The 18794-nt window shown below is 33.9% G+C and overlaps 1 protein-coding gene across 5 annotated transcripts in view; it reads right to left on the reverse strand.

The window, feature by feature from the left end:
• The window catches only part of LOC128157822 (dedicator of cytokinesis protein 3-like), a 59613-nt gene that overhangs the window by 32712 nt on the left and 8107 nt on the right, over positions 1–18794 (reverse strand). For all 5 annotated transcript variants that reach the window (XM_052820461.1, XM_052820460.1, XM_052820459.1 and 2 more), the window contains exons 2-13: positions 14866–14958; positions 7445–7485; positions 7275–7330; positions 6861–6963; positions 6300–6445; positions 5725–5848; positions 2049–2203; positions 1734–1815; positions 1433–1493; positions 1213–1287; positions 333–408; positions 53–177 (exon numbers count right to left, since the gene is read on the reverse strand). In XM_052820461.1, coding sequence (XP_052676421.1) covers positions 53–177; positions 333–408; positions 1213–1287; positions 1433–1493; positions 1734–1815; positions 2049–2203; positions 5725–5848; positions 6300–6445; positions 6861–6963; positions 7275–7330; positions 7445–7485; positions 14866–14958 — 1137 coding nt within the window. The remainder of the gene's footprint in view (positions 1–52; positions 178–332; positions 409–1212; positions 1288–1432; positions 1494–1733; positions 1816–2048; positions 2204–5724; positions 5849–6299; positions 6446–6860; positions 6964–7274; positions 7331–7444; positions 7486–14865; positions 14959–18794) is intronic.

Below are 18794 nucleotides of genomic sequence, written 5' to 3' on the forward strand. Positions count from 1 at the left end.
TTAGCTTCAAAAATATCTGAAATTAACAATAATTTTTCATTCAGATTCATACCAAGACTTGCCCGTTCTGGATTTGATGCAGAAGCTTTGAGTTGGCTGGAACTGGCAGATGAGGATATACTATAACGTTTGATCAAGGATTCATGGAATTCTGAGAATATGCTGTCATCAGTACAGCTGTAATACAAACAATGTATTGTGTAATCAATTAAGTCACAAAAAACCATGATCAGATTTCACTGTCACTGCTGTTAGATGAATTTAAATTTTTTCAATGAGCTTTAATATTTTGTATATAAAAAGGATCACCTAATATTACCATCTCCACTCACCTCACAACCTTTAAGTTACACTCATATAAATCATCTACAATGTCCATTTGTTCCTGAATTTCTCGAACACTTAACACTGAAAAGAATTGAGAAAATTCAGTATGTCTATTAACAATTTGTTTCTGTTGCTTGCATTTGTTTGTAGTTAGTAGTTTTGTACATGCATCTGTTTCGAGTTTACATAATACATCTACAACACAAGAATTTAGTGTAATAGGGTGAAAATTGACAGTTATCATGATAGCAGCAAAGACTTCACATTTTTGAGATTCTGACCATCTGAAATGGCACAGGTTTCATAAAAGACATAAGGATGGAACTAAGCTTTAATTAGTCTTTCACTTCTCTTATAGAAACAACAGCCCAAGGTCAAGGTCATCCTTCATTATACAACCACACAAAGAGTAATTAAAAAATAAAGCAGATGGCGTCATGGGAGGAGATCATATTCACTAGAGATTAGCCATGACCTTGAAACTTGGTTTAATTCAGTGTTGAAGTATGAGCCAAATAGGGTCAAGGGAGAGAAAAATATGCTGCGGACATGATGATAGGCAGACCAACAAAAAATGCTGCAGACATGATGACAGGCAGACCAACAAAATATGCTTCAGAAATGATGATAGGCATACCAACAAAATATGCTGCAGAAATGATGATAGGCATACCAACAAAATATGCTGCAGAAATGATGATATTAGGCAGACCAACAAAATATGCTGTGGACACGATGACAGGCAGACCAACAAAATATGCTGCAGAAATGATGATAGGCAGACCAACAAAATATGCTGTGGACACGATGACAGGCAGACCAACAACCCTAGCAGACAGACTTTTCAATATACAGCCCCCAAAGTTGGGCCCAAAACCATCCTACCTCCAACCCCCCAGGGCCGTCTGTATGGTGATGTAAGGGGCTTCTTGTGTTCCTTGTGATCATGTAACATTCGACCTAAACAAAGGACAAAAAAGAATGAGATAAACCAATGTAAACCAATACATGTAACTGTTATACCATTACATCGATGATTACTGTTCTATTTCACACTATACAGACTTATCTCTATCATTTAATGTTCCTAACTTTTTAAACATACCATATCTGTATATACGAACAACAAGGAATAAATTTTTGTTCACATCCTCTGGTGAAAGATCCTGGAATAAGAAATATGTTTGTTCTTTAAGATTTCATACTGAAATACATTGTATATCAATATCAAACAATCAACACAAAATTCAGTAAAAACACTGGTACACAGATTAACTGGGCATAAAAATATGCATGTGTCAATCAATGAAAACATGTTCACAGTAGTAAAAAACTAACATCATTTGCATAGCCTTCTGGACCCAACTACCGGTATAATGAATAATGAATACAAAAATAGGTCTTACAGTAAAAAGAGAATTCAAGATATCTGATCTCTCCACATCCACAGGAAATCCATTCTTGTTCAGTCGGATTTCATACTGTTCACTACAACAGCAAAGCATTTGTTATAAAATAGTCTTCATATCATGTAAAAACAAGTCACCCTCAGCAGTTGAGAAGCAAGAATTACCACTGAGAAAAAAAATAAAACCTAATTCTCACTTGATAAGTCAGCTAGGATTATCCCTAAATTATTATTCTTTGCATTTCTGACCAATTATCACTCAAAAGGAATCTTTGTTGTTATATGTGAAAGGACTACAATGTGAATGAGTCACCTGATAAATTTGTCATCTTTGGCACTGTATATGGAGAGATATACGATAGAGTCGTCGGCTATATTACACTGATTGCTGCGATAACACACGAGAAGATTAAATATATTCCCTTCCTCTGTGCGGCAGGACTCTGTGGGTAATCGTGTTCGCTTTGTCTAAAACAACACAGAGAAATAGTCATTCAATGGTACAAAAAATTAATTGATGGGTGATGAAATTCCACCTCGGGGACCAAATTGACTGTCTAGGACACAGCTTGGACAAATCATGAGGAACTTCAATATATAACACAAGTACTGGTATATAATGAATGATTATTTTTCTCCTACTAATTTACATTTGTACATAAATGAATACTGGTATTGTAAATCATCATCAAAATCAAAATTTCTTATGATGATTCCATTTAAAAACATAGGTAATCATAGATAACTAAGCTCACCGAGACGGAGCATCACCTTTATGAGACATCACCTTCATAAGACCACCTTTATCATTTTATATGAAAATCATACTTTATGATCTTGGATATTCATGGATTCTGTTTTGACAAAATATCTGAAAATCATACTTTATGATCTTGGATATTCATGGATTCTGTTTTGACAAAATATCGTATATCATCTGATAAATTTTTTTTATGATAATCATATGTTCATATGTTAATCAATACAATGATATAAAATTAAATATTGCATCATGTCATATTTATAATATATATCATATAATACAATAAAATACCGTAATAAACAATAATGAGATATGATATTGTAACGTATGATATGACATTGTATTGTGTTATACCTTATTGTATTTGATCACATAATACAATATCATAAAATATAATACAATATAATATTATATTACAATATCATATTACATAATACATCATAACATTGAAACATGATATTATATTGTATAATATAGTATGATATTGTATTGAATGACACTGAAACATATTTGATACATTATATGATATTATATCATATAATATAATATAATTTGATTCCAACATTGTATCTTATCAAATGATACAATATTATGTGATAAAGTAAAATATTATAAAATACATTATTATATTATACATATTGTATCACATGACACAATAATATATATTACAATATCATATAATACAATTTCATGTGAGATGATAATATATCATATAAACCAATATCATATCATACAATATCGTATGATACAATATAATATAATATTACAATATCATATAATACAATTTCATGTGATATAATTCTATATTACTGAAACCAATATCATTTAATACAATATTGTATGATACAATATTATAGAATATACAATATTGTATCATAGGATACAATATAATATTTTGCAATATCTTATGTAATTGTATCATGTGATTATTAATAATAAATTAAAAATACAATATAATATTATACAATATTGTATCATAATATACAATACTATACATAACAATATCATGATACAATATCATATCATAAAATATCAAAAAAATTGATACAATATCATATCGTATCGTATAACTTTTTATAATATAACATATGATATAATATTGTATCATATCAAACAATATTGTTTCATATCATACAATACTCTATCATAGGAATCATGTTATATCATTTATCAACAAACACTTCTATCTATCGAGCTGGTTTGAGTGAGGTAGGAGATTTCTTTAGCATCCTTGATAATGGAGATCAGGCTCTGCATCTGAAGCAACCTCTGCATTTAATTTATAATAAAGTTAAATCAACTATGCAAGCTATCATCTATAAAACATGTGACCTGTTCCAAAAAACTAAACTTCATCCAGCATCCGAAACCTATGGCTCAGATTCAGCATTCAAGCCCATCAGGTGCATTGGTATCATAAGATGCATCATCCATGCAAGTTTGGTGATTTTTGGACAAGTAATAACTACATGTAAGATATCATCATCAGAGGGCACTAGCAATTAAAACCTTAACTTCCTCCAGCATCCGCAACCCATGGCTCAGATTCAGCATCCATGCCTGTCAGGTGCATCTGTATCATAAGACACACCATCCATTCAAGTTTGGTGAAGTTAGGACCTGTAATAACTAAGATTTATTTTTAAGCATCCTTGATAATGGAGATCAAGCTCTGCATCTGAAGCTACCTCTGCGATTCATTCATATTACAGTTAAATCAACTATGCAAGTTTGAAAAAGTACTATCATCTATTAAACATGTGACCAGTTCCTAAAAACTTAACTTTATCCAGCATCCGAAACCAGACTCAGCATTCAAGCCTGTCAGGTGCATCAGTATCATAAGACACACCATCCATGGAAGTCTGGTGAAGTAAGGACAAGTAATAACTAAGATATCATCATCAGAGGGCACCTGTTTCAAAAACTTTATTTAACCAGCTCTTAAAACCTTAACCTCCTCCAGCATCCGAAACCTATTGCTCAGATTCAGCATTCAAGCTTGTCAGGTGCATCAGTATCATAAGACGCACCATCCATACAAGTTTGGTGAAGTTAGGACCAGTAGTAACTAAGATATAATCATCAGAGGGCACCTGCAGCAAAAACTTTAACCATCTCTAAAAACCTTAACCTCTTCTAGCATCCGAAACCTATTGCTCAGATTCAGCATTCAAGCTTGCCAGGTGCATCAGTATCATAAGACGCATCATCCATACAAGTTTGGTGAAGTTAGGACCAGTAGTAACTTAGATATTGCTATCAATGGGCACCCGCAACAAAAACTTTAACCTGCTCCAAAAACCTTAACCTCTTCCAGATTCCGAAACCTATAGCTCAGATTCAGCACTCAAGCCTGTCTGGTGCATCAGTATCATAAGGCACACCATCCATGCAAGTTTGGTGAAGTACGGACCAGCAGTAACTAAGATATTGCTATCAAAGGGCACCTGCAACAAAAACTTTAACCTCGTCCAACAACCTTTACCTCCTCCAGCATCTGAAATTTAGGACCCAGATTCAGCATCCAAGTCTTTCAAGTCCACAAGTAGGTCCAGATGCATCATCCATGCAAGTTTGGTGAAGATAAGACAAGTAATAGCTTAGATACAGGACCTGCAACAAAAACTTTAACCAGGTCCGGACGCCGACGCCGACGCCACCGCCGAGGGTATAGCATAAGCTCTCCTTGACTTCGTCTCGGTGAGCTAAAAATTAATACATCATCAAAGGGACTATACCTCAAAACAGTTTTAACGATATGTAAAAATTCAAAACAGATTTCAATTTGTTTAAAATGGAAAGACAAATTTAAGAAATTTCTATTTACAATTCTGATTTATCCATGTGCTACAGACCAAAAATAGATTGCTCCACTCCTTGACTGTGCATCCTATTTATGCTATATAGAACTACACTCATCATTTCTCCACTCCTTGAGATTTCTATAGTACTACACTCATCAGATACTTACAGACTTAGTGCGGAGTTTCTCCACTCCTTGACTGTGCACCCTGTGCAGTTCTACATAGTACTATACACATATTTTACTTAAAGACTTAGTGTGGAGTTGCTCTATTCCTTGACATTGCACCTTGTGCAGTTCTATATAGTACATGTAATATACACATATTATACTTAGACTTAGTGTGGAGTTTCTCAATTCCTTGACTGTGCACCCTGTGCAGTTCTATACTGTATAGTACTACACACATATTATACTTACAGACTTAGTGCTGCGGAGTTTCTCCACTCCTTGACTGTGCACCCTGTGCAGTTCTATGACACTGCACTCATCAGGATTAAGCTCCTGGCCATTTTTTCTTGGAATAAAATCCATTCCTAACTGCCTGTTAAAACATATTTATATAACATACAAAAAATGATTACTATTTATCAAGTATTATCATTTTTCATTCTATTAGGAAGCTTCCATTTTCTGCTTTAGCCCTGTACACCTTCAAAACCAAAGCTTCAAAAGGCTAAGGTTTTAGTAGTTTTATAAGGGCATATTAAATTAGAAAAGGTCTCTACTACTGTTTGAACTACAGTATACACCTTGCCTAATTTTCAAATGTGATACAATTATTTCAGAATGCAACAGTTGAATGTGGTAATATATCAGAAAATTCTTACTGAAAAATATAGAAATGGCACTGACAATCTTTCTTTTATGTAAAAAAGGAACATTAAGCAGAAAGCAAGAATTTCATTTCAATTCACAAACTCTTCATGCCTTTCCCTGCCCTTGTCATCTTCCCCCCCCCCCCCCTCCAACCCCCCCCCCCCTGTAAGTCTCACCCGTTTCCCCAGTCTACAAGCGTGGCAATTTCTTCTCGTAGACTGGTAGCTTGTTCCGCTGACAGAGTGTCCTTTAGGAGTCTGCCTCGAAGTACAGTCAGATCTGCCATCACTACGGCCACATCGTCCAGCATCTGGCTCCATCCCTGGAAAAAAAGACAGTTATCTCATTTAATCTTTCCTTTTCCTTTAAAGCACATAGAAAAATAAGACTCTGTATTTACTGAATTTGTTTGGGGTGAGCTTTTGAGGGTTATCAATTTACATTTATTAAAACAAATAAATAGGAAAATAAGTTTATTAATCAATAGCATCAAAAATAATAAAAGACTGTCTCTTTATTTGTTATAAAATCTGTTATTGAGCCAATATTAATTCTGATGATTCCATTTTATTAACCATTCTATAACTTTAAATTTTAGAACTTTTATTTCAAAATTTTCATTATATTTTTTTGACATCTAAAATTATACAGCCAGTTTTTTTTTACAACTTCCATATAACTATATAAAAAATAATATCAACAACAACAAAAATACAAGATCAATCTGAAATTCCTACTTGACAGAGGTACTTGGTCTTCCAGGTTTGGAACCATTCACGTAGGCCAAAGGTCAGTTCTCTGACCATGTGGTCTTCTTTTGGAATGACTGTTTGGTATTGTCTGTAATTACCAAAAAACCCCATCATAGTGAATAAATGAAAATCAAGACGTAGGCCTGCACGCATTTTTGTGATGATTACATGAATCTTCTAACACTACCATACTAAGCATATACCTACAAATTTAATTGGGCCAAGTGCATTATCCAAATCAGTCTCTATTATTATCTAATTATCAGAATTGTATCTGTCAAACATTTTAATCATCTAAGGAAAAAGATTTCTTACCTTTTACCACTTTTTTTTTTATTGTTTCCTTAAAATGTTAAGAAAGCCATTACGATTTGTTCTCATTGAAACTGCACTACATACCCCTTTCCCTCAGTAATGCAATCCTTGATGTGAATGAAACTCTTTGGAAATATTCCCTGAAAATATTTTCATAAACGAATTCAACAGAATTTCTGATTATGAAGTGGAATACATGTGTGATAAATATTAAATACACAGTCCAGATGTATAAGACAAGTACAGGTACATACCCATCCTGTTTTTCTGCTCATTGATTCGCCATAATACCACCCTACAAAACATCAAGCTTTAAGGACACTCTATACACCAATGAAAAATAGGGTTTTTTTAAACTTTGAGTTAAATATGTCACTCGAAGATATGTATTTTGTGTAGCTCAATTTCAATATAGAGTCTGTGGCCCGGATATTGATTGCAAAGAAACTTTTCAAAGAATATAACTTGATTTAATCAGTAGTTAAAAATACTTAAATCAATCACAAATTAAGACATGCACTGTACGTTGAGGTTTTCTTCTACTTTACAATTTATATAACTACTCAAAAGACATATTACTCCCTCAGAATGGAAGCTACCCTCTTCAATATACTCTATAATTGTATTTATCATAAAGACCCCATACTCCTCCAATATATAGACTGTCCTCTACTGATATCCAACACTCCAGAAATAATAAAACGTTTTTCATACATGCACATGACCTAGGAGGTCAATATAAATTATGATTTGTTCTACATAGGACTAAAAAATATATCCGGCATTTTCAGAATGCTATGAATGGTAATCACAATTCCTTTTGTTCAATGAAATATCACGTTCTTACTTCTCAATTTGTTTGATATGGTTTCAAACTGAAAGATGATGATATGATATTTATGTACATGTATTAATTCACCGCTGAATCATATAATAAAATATTTATAGCTGTTTCTTTGATCAATATGATGATTTAGCTACCCTTGATGTTCACTTTTGGCTCAGTGAATATTGTACTTCTCAAGTAGATAAATCATCATACTGACCATAAAATAACATTGAATGATTGTATAGTATTCATCATAACACCCCATACTCCTCTAGTATATGAGCTGTCCTCAACAATATACTTGTATATATATCATCATAACACCCCATACCCCTCTAGTATATGAGCTGCCCTCTACAATATACATGTATATAACATCATAACACCCCATACCCCTCTAGTATATGAGCTGCCCTCTACAATATGCTTGTATTAACATCATAACACCCCATACTCCTCTAGTATATGAGCTGTCCTCTACAATATACATGTATATAACATCATAACACCCCATACCCCTCTAGTATATAAGCTGCCCTCTACAATATTCTTGTATATAACATCAAAACACCCAATACTCCTCTAGTATATGAGCTGTCCTCTACAATATGCTTGTATAACACCCCATACTCCTCTAGTATATGAACTGTCCTCTATAATATACTTGTATATATCATCATAACACCCAATACTCCTCTAGTATATGAGCTTTCCTCTACAATATACTTGTATATAACATCACAACATCCCTTACTCCTCTAGTATATCAGCTGTCCTCTACAATATACTTGTATATATCATCACAACACCCCATACCCCTCTAGTATATGAGCTGCCCTCTACAATGTACTTGTATTAACATCATAACACCCCATACTCCTCTAGTATATGAGCTTTCCTCTACAATATACTTGTATTAACATCATAACACCCCATACCCCTCTAGTATATAAGCTGCCCTCTACAATATTCTTGTATATAACATCAAAACACCCAATACTCCTCTAGTATATGAGCTGTCCTCTACAATATGCTTGTATAACACCCCATACTCCTCTAGTATATGAACTGTCCTCTATAATATACTTGTATATATCATCATAACACCCAATACTCCTCTAGTATATGAGCTGCCCTCTACAATGTACTTGTATTAACATCATAACACCCCATACTCCTCTAGTATATGAGCTTTCCTCTACAATATACTTGTATTAACATCATAACACCCCTTACTCCTCTAGTATATGAGCTTTCCTCTACAATATACTTGTATATATCATCATAACATCCCATACTCCTCTAGTATATGAGCTTTCCTTTATAATATACTTGTATATAACATCATAACACCCCATACTCCTCTAGTATATGAGCTTTCCTTTATAATATACTTGTATATAACATCATAACACCCCATACTCCTCTAGTATATGAGCTTTCCTTTATAATATACTTGTATATAACATCATTACACCCCATACTCCTCTAGTATATGAGCTGTCCTCTACAATATACTTGTAAATATCATCATAACACCCAATACCCCTCTAGTATATGAGCTGCCCTCTACAATATACTTGTAAATATCATCATAACACCCAATACCCCTCTAGTATATGAGCTGCCCTCTACAATATACTTGTATATAACATCATAACAACCCATACTCCTCTAGTATATGAGCTGCCCTCTAAAATATACTTGTATATATCATCATAACATCCCATACTCCTCAGGTATACGATCTTTCCTCTACAATATACTTGTATATATCATTACAACACCCCATACTCCTCTAGTATATGAGCTGCCCTCTACAATATGCTTGTATTAACATCACAACACCCCATAGTCCTCTAGAATATGAGCTTTCCTCTACAATATACTTGTATATAACATCATAACAACCCATACTCCTCTAGTATATGAGCTTTCCTCTACAATATACTTCTATATATCATCATAACATCCCATACTCCTCAAGTATATGACCTTCCTCTACAATAAACTTGTATATATCATTACAACACCCCATACTCCTCTAGTATATGAACTGACCTCTATAATATACTTGTATATAACATCATTACACCCCATACTCCTCTAGTATATGAGCTGCCCTCTACAATATACTTGTATATATCATCATAACACCCCATACTCCTCAAGTTTATGAGCTTTCCTCTATAATATACTTGTATATAACATCATAACACCCCATACTCCTCTAGTATATGAGCTGCCCTCTACAATATACTTGTATATATCATCATAACACCCCATACTCCTCAAGTTTATGAGCTTTCCTCTATAATATACTTGTATATAACATCATAACACCCCATACTCCTCTAGTATATGAGCTGCCCTCTACAATAAACTTGTATATATCATCACAACACCCCATACCCCTTTAGTATATGAGCTGACCTCTATAATATACTTGTATATAACATCACAACACCCCATACTCCTCTAGTATATGAGCTGCCCTCTACAATATACTTGTATTAACATCATAACACCCCATACTCCTCTAGTATATGAGCTTTCCTTTATAATATACTTGTATATAACATCATAACACCCCATACTCCTCTAGTATATGAGCTGCCCTCTAAAATATACTTGTATTAACATCATAACACCCCATACTCCTCTAGTATATGAGCTTTCCTTTATAATATACTTGTATATAACATCATAACACCCCATACCCCTCTAGTATATGAGCTGCCCTCTATAATATACTTGTATATATCATCATAACACCCCATACCCCTCTAGTATATGAGCTGCCCTCTACAATATACTTGTAAATATCATCATAACACCCCATACCCCTCTAGTATATGAGCTTTCCTCTACAATATACTTGTATATATCATTACAACACCCCATACTCCTCTAGTATATGAGCTGCCCTCTACAATATGCTTGTATTAACATCACAAAACCCCATACTCCTCTAGAATATGAGCTTTCCTCTACAATATACTTGTATATAACATCATAATAACCCATACTCCTCTAGTATATGAGCTTTCCTCTACAATAAACTTGTATATATCATTACAACACCCCATACTCCTCTAGTATATGAGCTTTCCTCTACAATAAACTTGTATATATCATTACAACACCCCATACTCCTCTAGTATATGAGCTGCCCTCTACAATATGCTTGTATATATCATCATAACACCCCATACTCATCTAGTATATGAGCTGTCCTCTATAATATACTTGTATATAACATCACAACACCCCATACTCCTCAAGTTTATGAGCTTTCCTCTATAATATACTTGTATATAACATCACAACACCCCATACTCCTCTAGTATATGAGCTTTCCTCTATAATATACTTGTATATATCATCATAACACCCAATACCCCTCTAGTATATGAGCTGTCCTCTATAATATACTTGTATATAACATCACAACACCCCATACTCCTCAAGTTTATGAGCTTTCCTCTATAATATACTTGTATATAACATCACAACACCCCATACTCCTCTAGTATATGAGCTGCCCTCTACAGTATACTTGTATATATCATCATAACACCCCATACTCCTCAAGTATATGAGCCGTCCTCTACAATATACTTGTTTATAACATCACAACACCCCATACTCTTCTAGTTTATGAGCTTTCCTCTATAATATACTTGTATATATCATCATAACACCCCATACTCCTCAAGTATATGAGCTTTCCTCTACAATATACTTGTATATATCATTACAACACCCCATACTCCTCTAGTATATGAGCTGCCCTCTACAATATACTTGTATATATCATCATAACACCCCATACTCCTCTAGTATATGAGCTTTCCTCTATAATATACTTGTATTAACATCACAACACCCCATACTCCTCTAGTATATGAGCTGCCCTCTACAATAAACTTGTATATATCATCACAACACCCCATACCCCTTTAGTATATGAGCTGTCCTCTATAATATACTTGTATATAACATCACAACACCCCATACCCCTTTAGTATATGAGCTGTCCTCTATAATATACTTGTATATAACATCACAACACCCCATACCCCTTTAGTATATGAGCTGCCCTCTACAATATACTTGTATATATCATCATAACATCCCGTACCCCTTTAGTATATGACCTTCCTCTAAAATATACTTGTATATATATCATTACAACACCCCATACTCCTCTAGTATATGAACTGACCTCTACAATATACTTGTATATAACTTCACAACACCCCATACCCCTCTAATATATGAACTGTCCTCTATAATATACCGTATTTTTCGGGGCATAGGCCGGTATTGTTTTACTCCAATGCGCGAGCATCGGCTTATCCCCCGGGATCGGCTAATCATAGGCTCAAAGTTGAAAAAATTAAACAGTCAAATTTAAAATCCACTGTTTTTAGCAGTTTATCATCAGGGTTGTTTTTTTTTTTCGTCCGTTTGAACTATTGTTCGATAGTTGCAGATACATAGATATAACAGAGCCCGTTAGTATATACGTCTCTGATAGTTGTCCCGTTGATAATTTTTGTAATGACATTGCGAGTAATTAAATGTACAGTACTGTACGAGGTATTTCTTTACAACCCCAATCAAAAGAATTTTTCCCCCACGTTCACGTATGAACCCTGGAAACTATTAATGCGTAGTAAAAAAAAAAAACGAAACTGGGTAGAATGAAATATGACGGAACTTTTGTGAATTTCTTCATGTCTGCGTTCGTGGGAATCACTGGTCTTGGGTGCAGAATAAATCAATGCTTTGTGTTTTTACAGTTAATTTTCTGTTGGATGAAATAACGGTATTCTGGTGTCGTGTGTATATACAAAGGTGTGAAACCCGTGACTAAAACACAGCCTGGGGGCACGTAGTGTACACCCTTACACCTCACCGCATTAATTGTGTTTTTAACATTACAACTTCTTTGCATAACGGCAAGTCACTTTTTAATTTATTAATGGAAAAGAACACAAATTAAATATTTTATGTGTGGTATTTCGTTTTCTCATTCATGCGATTACGGGGGATAACTCTATTTGAATATGAAACCACGTGTTGAGCTAATGGACGCCATACCCCGATCTACAAGTAGCTTTCAAAGTATTACTTGATTAAATGAAATTGAGCTGTAAGGTTTTAATAAAAATATAAAAGGTTTGGTAAAATATCATACTTAGTTCTATCAGACAGTACCACGGAGTTTGGTGTTGCAATTAAATTTACATTATGTAACATTACGATACCTAACGATATATACCGACGAATACGGAAGAGACCAAACAGCCACAAAACACAATTATATTTTTTTTAAATGTTTAAAATATATATGTTAAGCAAATTTAATAACTTTAATTACTCTTTTGACTTTCTACATCGATATTCTGAAAGTATATACTTAATACGTCAACTTAAATTCCTTCATCATGCAGCGGTCATACTTTCACCATAGAAATCATCGATTGAAAATCGGCCTATCCCCCAATTCGGCTAGTCTATGGATTTTTCCTGAATTTTGTCTGAAAATGAGCAATTCGGCCTATGCCCCACATCGGCATATGCCCCGAAAAATACGGTACTTGTATATATCAACATAACACCCCATACTCCTTTAGTATATGACCTTTCCTTTACAAATGCTTTTGTTTTCCATACACCTCCAGTATTTGAGATGCCATCTACAATATACTATTTTATTTATCATGAAACACCACCATACTCCTCTAGTATAATCACTGTCCTCTACAATCTTACATTGTATATATCATATTTGGATGGTCCTTTTCAATATACTATTTTGTTCATCATAACACCATTATCCTCCTCCAGCATGTGGGCTGTCTTTTACCATATGTTATTGCATTTATCATTACACTACAATTTTCTATAATAATATGAGCTGTCCTCTACTACAACAACATATTTATCATGCACATTTCCTCATTATCCTATTGAATAAGAACTATCCTCATCCAATGATTCATCAGAAACACTCCCACTCCTCCAATGCGCATCCTTTTTCTCTCTATTCTATGCCAGTAGTCTCTATGGTCTTCCCCATACTACGATCACTGTGCAAAATTCACTGTTTATTAATAACTTTATTTTGGACATTACTTTTTAAATTCAATATCTGTTTTGTAATATTTTCTCACAGTTTATTTCGTACAAAGTTACTTATTTGAATTAGTGATTGACACTTTGTGTGATTTCAAAGAGACAGTGTTATGTCTCAAAAACTGCCAAGGAGTTGTTTAAATTATTTTTATTTTATATCTGTCAATCTTTCACTCAGCTTACTTATGTCATCACCTGTCAATTTTCACTCATTGTTCAGATTCCTATTTATAGTTGTGTACAATTGTCAATCAGCAGTCCGGGATTCCGCGGCCAGCCTGCACAACCGACTCAGCAAGAGTCTTGAGTCCAGAGGCCACTACTGGCCATATCCAACTTGTTTGTAACATGCCTGTCTGTTAAATTGTTGTAATGTTGCCATTGTTGAGTCTCGTCCAATAAATTCGGAATCCTGCATCAACTGCCTTTTATTTCTTCGGAATTGCATATGTGTGGACCTTAGGAAATATGGGACACCTACCCTTCGTTTTTACCTTACGGCCCACAGCGCGCCTCAACCTTATTACTTGTACCTCAATGCCAACATTCCCTCACCCCAATTATACTGCACATGACGGATGCAGTTTCAGAAGAATTTCCTAAGCATCGTACGAATCTACACAGTAACACTCCTTAGGTATTTGATCTGACTCTCCCAGACTCTATAGTCCCCTACCCTGGTATTGGTACTTTACTTACCATTTTCGCCCCCATACTCCTCCAGTATGTGAACTGTTTCCCCCACATTTAGACTTAAGCCTTTCTCCACTCTTGGTTTGTAGGTACATATAGCTGAAAATATTACAAACCAATGTAAGAAAATAAGATGACAAACTACTGGTATGTTAAATTTTCAGAAACAACTTCATTTCAGAAAAAATTATGTAACATTATCAGAATCATTCATTAATTATTATAAATGTGATATGGTCAAATTCCACAATAAGCACAAGATACATGATTTAAATCAAGGATTTAGTGAGTGCAACAAGAGGCCCATGGGCTACATTGCTCACCTAAGCAACAATAGACATCATAAAATCAGCTTTACAGAGTCATATACAAAAAAAATATGGACAATGTTGACTAACAAATCCTGTATTTATAAAAAACTAGAAAACTGACCAGTCAGGAAGGGCCCCGCTATGACAATTAATATAGAGAAGTGAAAAAAACTTTGAATTCCATCCTCTTTATATTAACAATGATGAAAAATAAATGCCCGGCAGAAGATGTAAAGAACTGGAATATATAGGATCTCGTGATTTGTAGTTGGATATGATTTTCATCCAACAATTAAAGTGTTTTTTTCTTGAGCCTTAGTGAGGGGATAAAACACACAAGTTGGATAAAAATCATATTATACTACAAATGAGATTCTATTTATCCCATGTTTTATACACCACAATCAATGTTTACACTGTTTATAAAACTCCACATTATTTTACTTCATTATGCCTACGCAAATCCCATTGTAAAGTCACAACTGTGGGATATCAAAAAAATATCCAATGAGTCATATCCACGGGATAAAGGGGGTTAACATGGGATGAAATAAAATTTGTTAAAAAAACAAAGAATTGATACCAATGCAATGATACGTAGGCTTTGCCTCAACTTCAAACAAACATCACTTGCAGACACATGTGTATGGTAATACATATATAACAGATAAAGACAGACCTTAGATTTTCTGAAACAGGCAAGATAATTAATCTCAGGGGATTAATTATCCTGCTCTGATCCATTTATTGAATTTAATCAGGGCTTACAGAAGGAACATTTTCAGGTACTATTCTTAAGTTTCCTTTAATATAAACATAGCAACCAAAAACAACAACAACACCAAAACATCCATTAAAAAAGAAAAAAAAAAGAATGAAAAAACTGATATCTAATATTTTTTTTTTAATATTTATTTATTTTAATTCATATATTTTTTTTTATTTTACAGAATATAAGTATTTGGACTAGAATGCAATATATTCTTTATCAAATACCATCCTTTAAACTGAGGGGTAAAAATATTAGGGTGCAGCTCATGGAATGAGAGTTTAATTTGCTTGAAAACAAACATCAGTGCAGACAAAGATGTTCATTAATCTCGATATGACAGATAGAGATAAGCCTCTAAATTTTCTGCAGCAGGCAAGATAATTAATCCCAGGGGATTAATTGTTCTGCTCTCTCATCCTTTTCTTCTAAATTTACAATAAGAATTTTTTTTTCAGAAATGACAGAATGGGGTTATCTGATTACCTGTTAAAATTAACAGCATTAAGGCAGAAAAAAAATAAAATAAATAATCAAAAAATAAAATAGTGAAAAAGGATATCTTAATATATATCTTGATTTTAGAATTCAATAAAATTATCATAAATCATTGTGTACGGTATTTTAACCAAAATAAAATATGAATATTATATTTTAAATCCATATTTCAAAGAATGTACACAATACTACACATCATTCAAAATTGACCTTAATTCATTTGCAGACACAGGCAGTGCAGTAATTAATCTCAATGTGACAGATAAAGATAAAGCTTAGGATTTTCTTCCTGTGGAAGGTTAATTAATCCCAAAGGACAAATATTGCACAGCCTTCGGTAACATTCTCAGCAGTTATCTCTCTTTGCCCATTCATTCTCAGCAGTTATCTCTCTTTGCCCATTCATTCTTATGCATAGTTAGGAATCTACCCCACCACCCCAGCTCCAAACCAGAAGACATAGAGAACCAAACTTAGCATCAAAATATGTATTTCTGCCTACTGAACTACCATACCAAATTTGAACTTGATTGGGCAACCATAAAAAAAGTTATTAGAAAAAAACAGGAAATTTGTGGACGGAAGAGTGACAGACGGACGGACGGACAGAAGGACGGACAGACAGAGTGATTACTATAGGGCACCCGCAAATCCTTGCGGGGCCCTAATAATTTTTTCCCTAGATACTGTTTATCAATGATTCCTTTTTGTCACAGTATAGTCATTCTCATATTGAGCATTGCAGTTCTAAAAAAGATCTAAATCAAATGGGATATAAACCTTCATCAAACTTGTGAAGCTCAAGAATTTTGACAAAATCAGGTGAGCTAATTATTATTACATATGTGAGCATAAGTTGGGACCACAACCATTTTAAAGTATTAAGACCATTCATAAAATGAAGAAGGTAGGGATGACCCTGGCAGTATTTGTCTAACCAGTCATTCTGATTATCCATACAAATGTAAGGTTAAGGGGTGGAGTTCCAACTGCTTTTCATAACCAACTACTGTATTCTGGAAAATAATATTTGCCCTCTTTTTAATTGCCCCCCTTTCGCTCTCCTTGTCAGTGGGTGAATTTAAAACTGTACGAATTCAAAAATCTCAAATTATCTCTCTTTTAAACATGACTTTGTCTGGGTGAATTCAAGATGGGGCAAAACCATCTCCAAGTGAAGAGGGACGAAAAGGGTGCGACTGATCCCAAAGGCTCTTGTCCAACTCACTAATCAGTGCATTTTTACTTCAGCATAAAGAATCTGTAAGGTTTTGGGGTGGTAATCTCTGATTTTTCAAGAAAATTATCATCATACATATAGTTATAAAGTAAAGGGATGGAAATTGCCCAACCAAGTTTTACTAGTTCTTGAACCAATTAATGTATGATATTGACTCAATTTATGATAAACCTGCCATTCTTATAAATCTCAGGATGCTCGACTACAACTCTGAAGGTTGTGGATTTGTTTCTATCCATGTGGTATTTTTTGGTTGCAATTTTACTGTTTTTCTAACAAAAATACATTAATACTTAAGCAACTTAGCAACAAATGGTAGAGGAAAGACCTAACTTGTCCACTAATTTGCCCAATGAATTGTCCCTTACAAGTAGATTATAGTTTGCAAGATGCCAAAAAGAAGAAAAGAAGATTATCAAGATTTAATTACATTAATTTTTTGATTTTTTACCCACAAGTCCCCTTGGGATAGGTTAATAATTGCATGTATTCACTTGTACTTTAATTCATGAAGCCTTGCATGTATTCACTTGTACTTTAATTCATGAAGCCTTGTATGTATTCACTTGTACTTTAATTCATGAGAGAATTTATGCAAAAGTTTTGATAATACATAATTATAGGTATCATATCTACTTCCTATCAAATTTTTGAAAAAAGTCCTCCTTATTTTTAGTTTTTCATGTACCCATTAGAAGAAAGGGGCTGGAAAAAATTGATTTCACTCTGAATTATAAACTGTGCTTAATGAGTTAATAGGTGACATTCAGTGCCATAAATTTGGAGAGGTTTACAATAATATTAAAGATGCAGGACAAATTTTGATATGAAAATTAGATCACATGAAACTAATTAGTCTATTACTCAGCCTAACATAACCATTATTTGTGCTACACCCAATCAAACATCACAAAACACTACATCACAACCACTCCAAGCTCTCCAGGCATTTCATTTGCTGATAATACGTATTTCAAGGTCCTCAGTTTTTTTATAGCTGGTTCAGATCTAATGACACGTACAAGTATTCATTCAAAGCTATAAACTTGCGATTACTTTTTCCTGATCTACATTGAATGAGGAAGTCCATGTACATGCAAGTGACCTTGTACACGTT

The sequence above is a fragment of the Crassostrea angulata genome, chromosome 8 (assembly GCF_025612915.1).
Source record: "Crassostrea angulata isolate pt1a10 chromosome 8, ASM2561291v2, whole genome shotgun sequence".
NCBI classification, from domain to species: domain Eukaryota; kingdom Metazoa; phylum Mollusca; class Bivalvia; order Ostreida; family Ostreidae; genus Magallana; species Magallana angulata.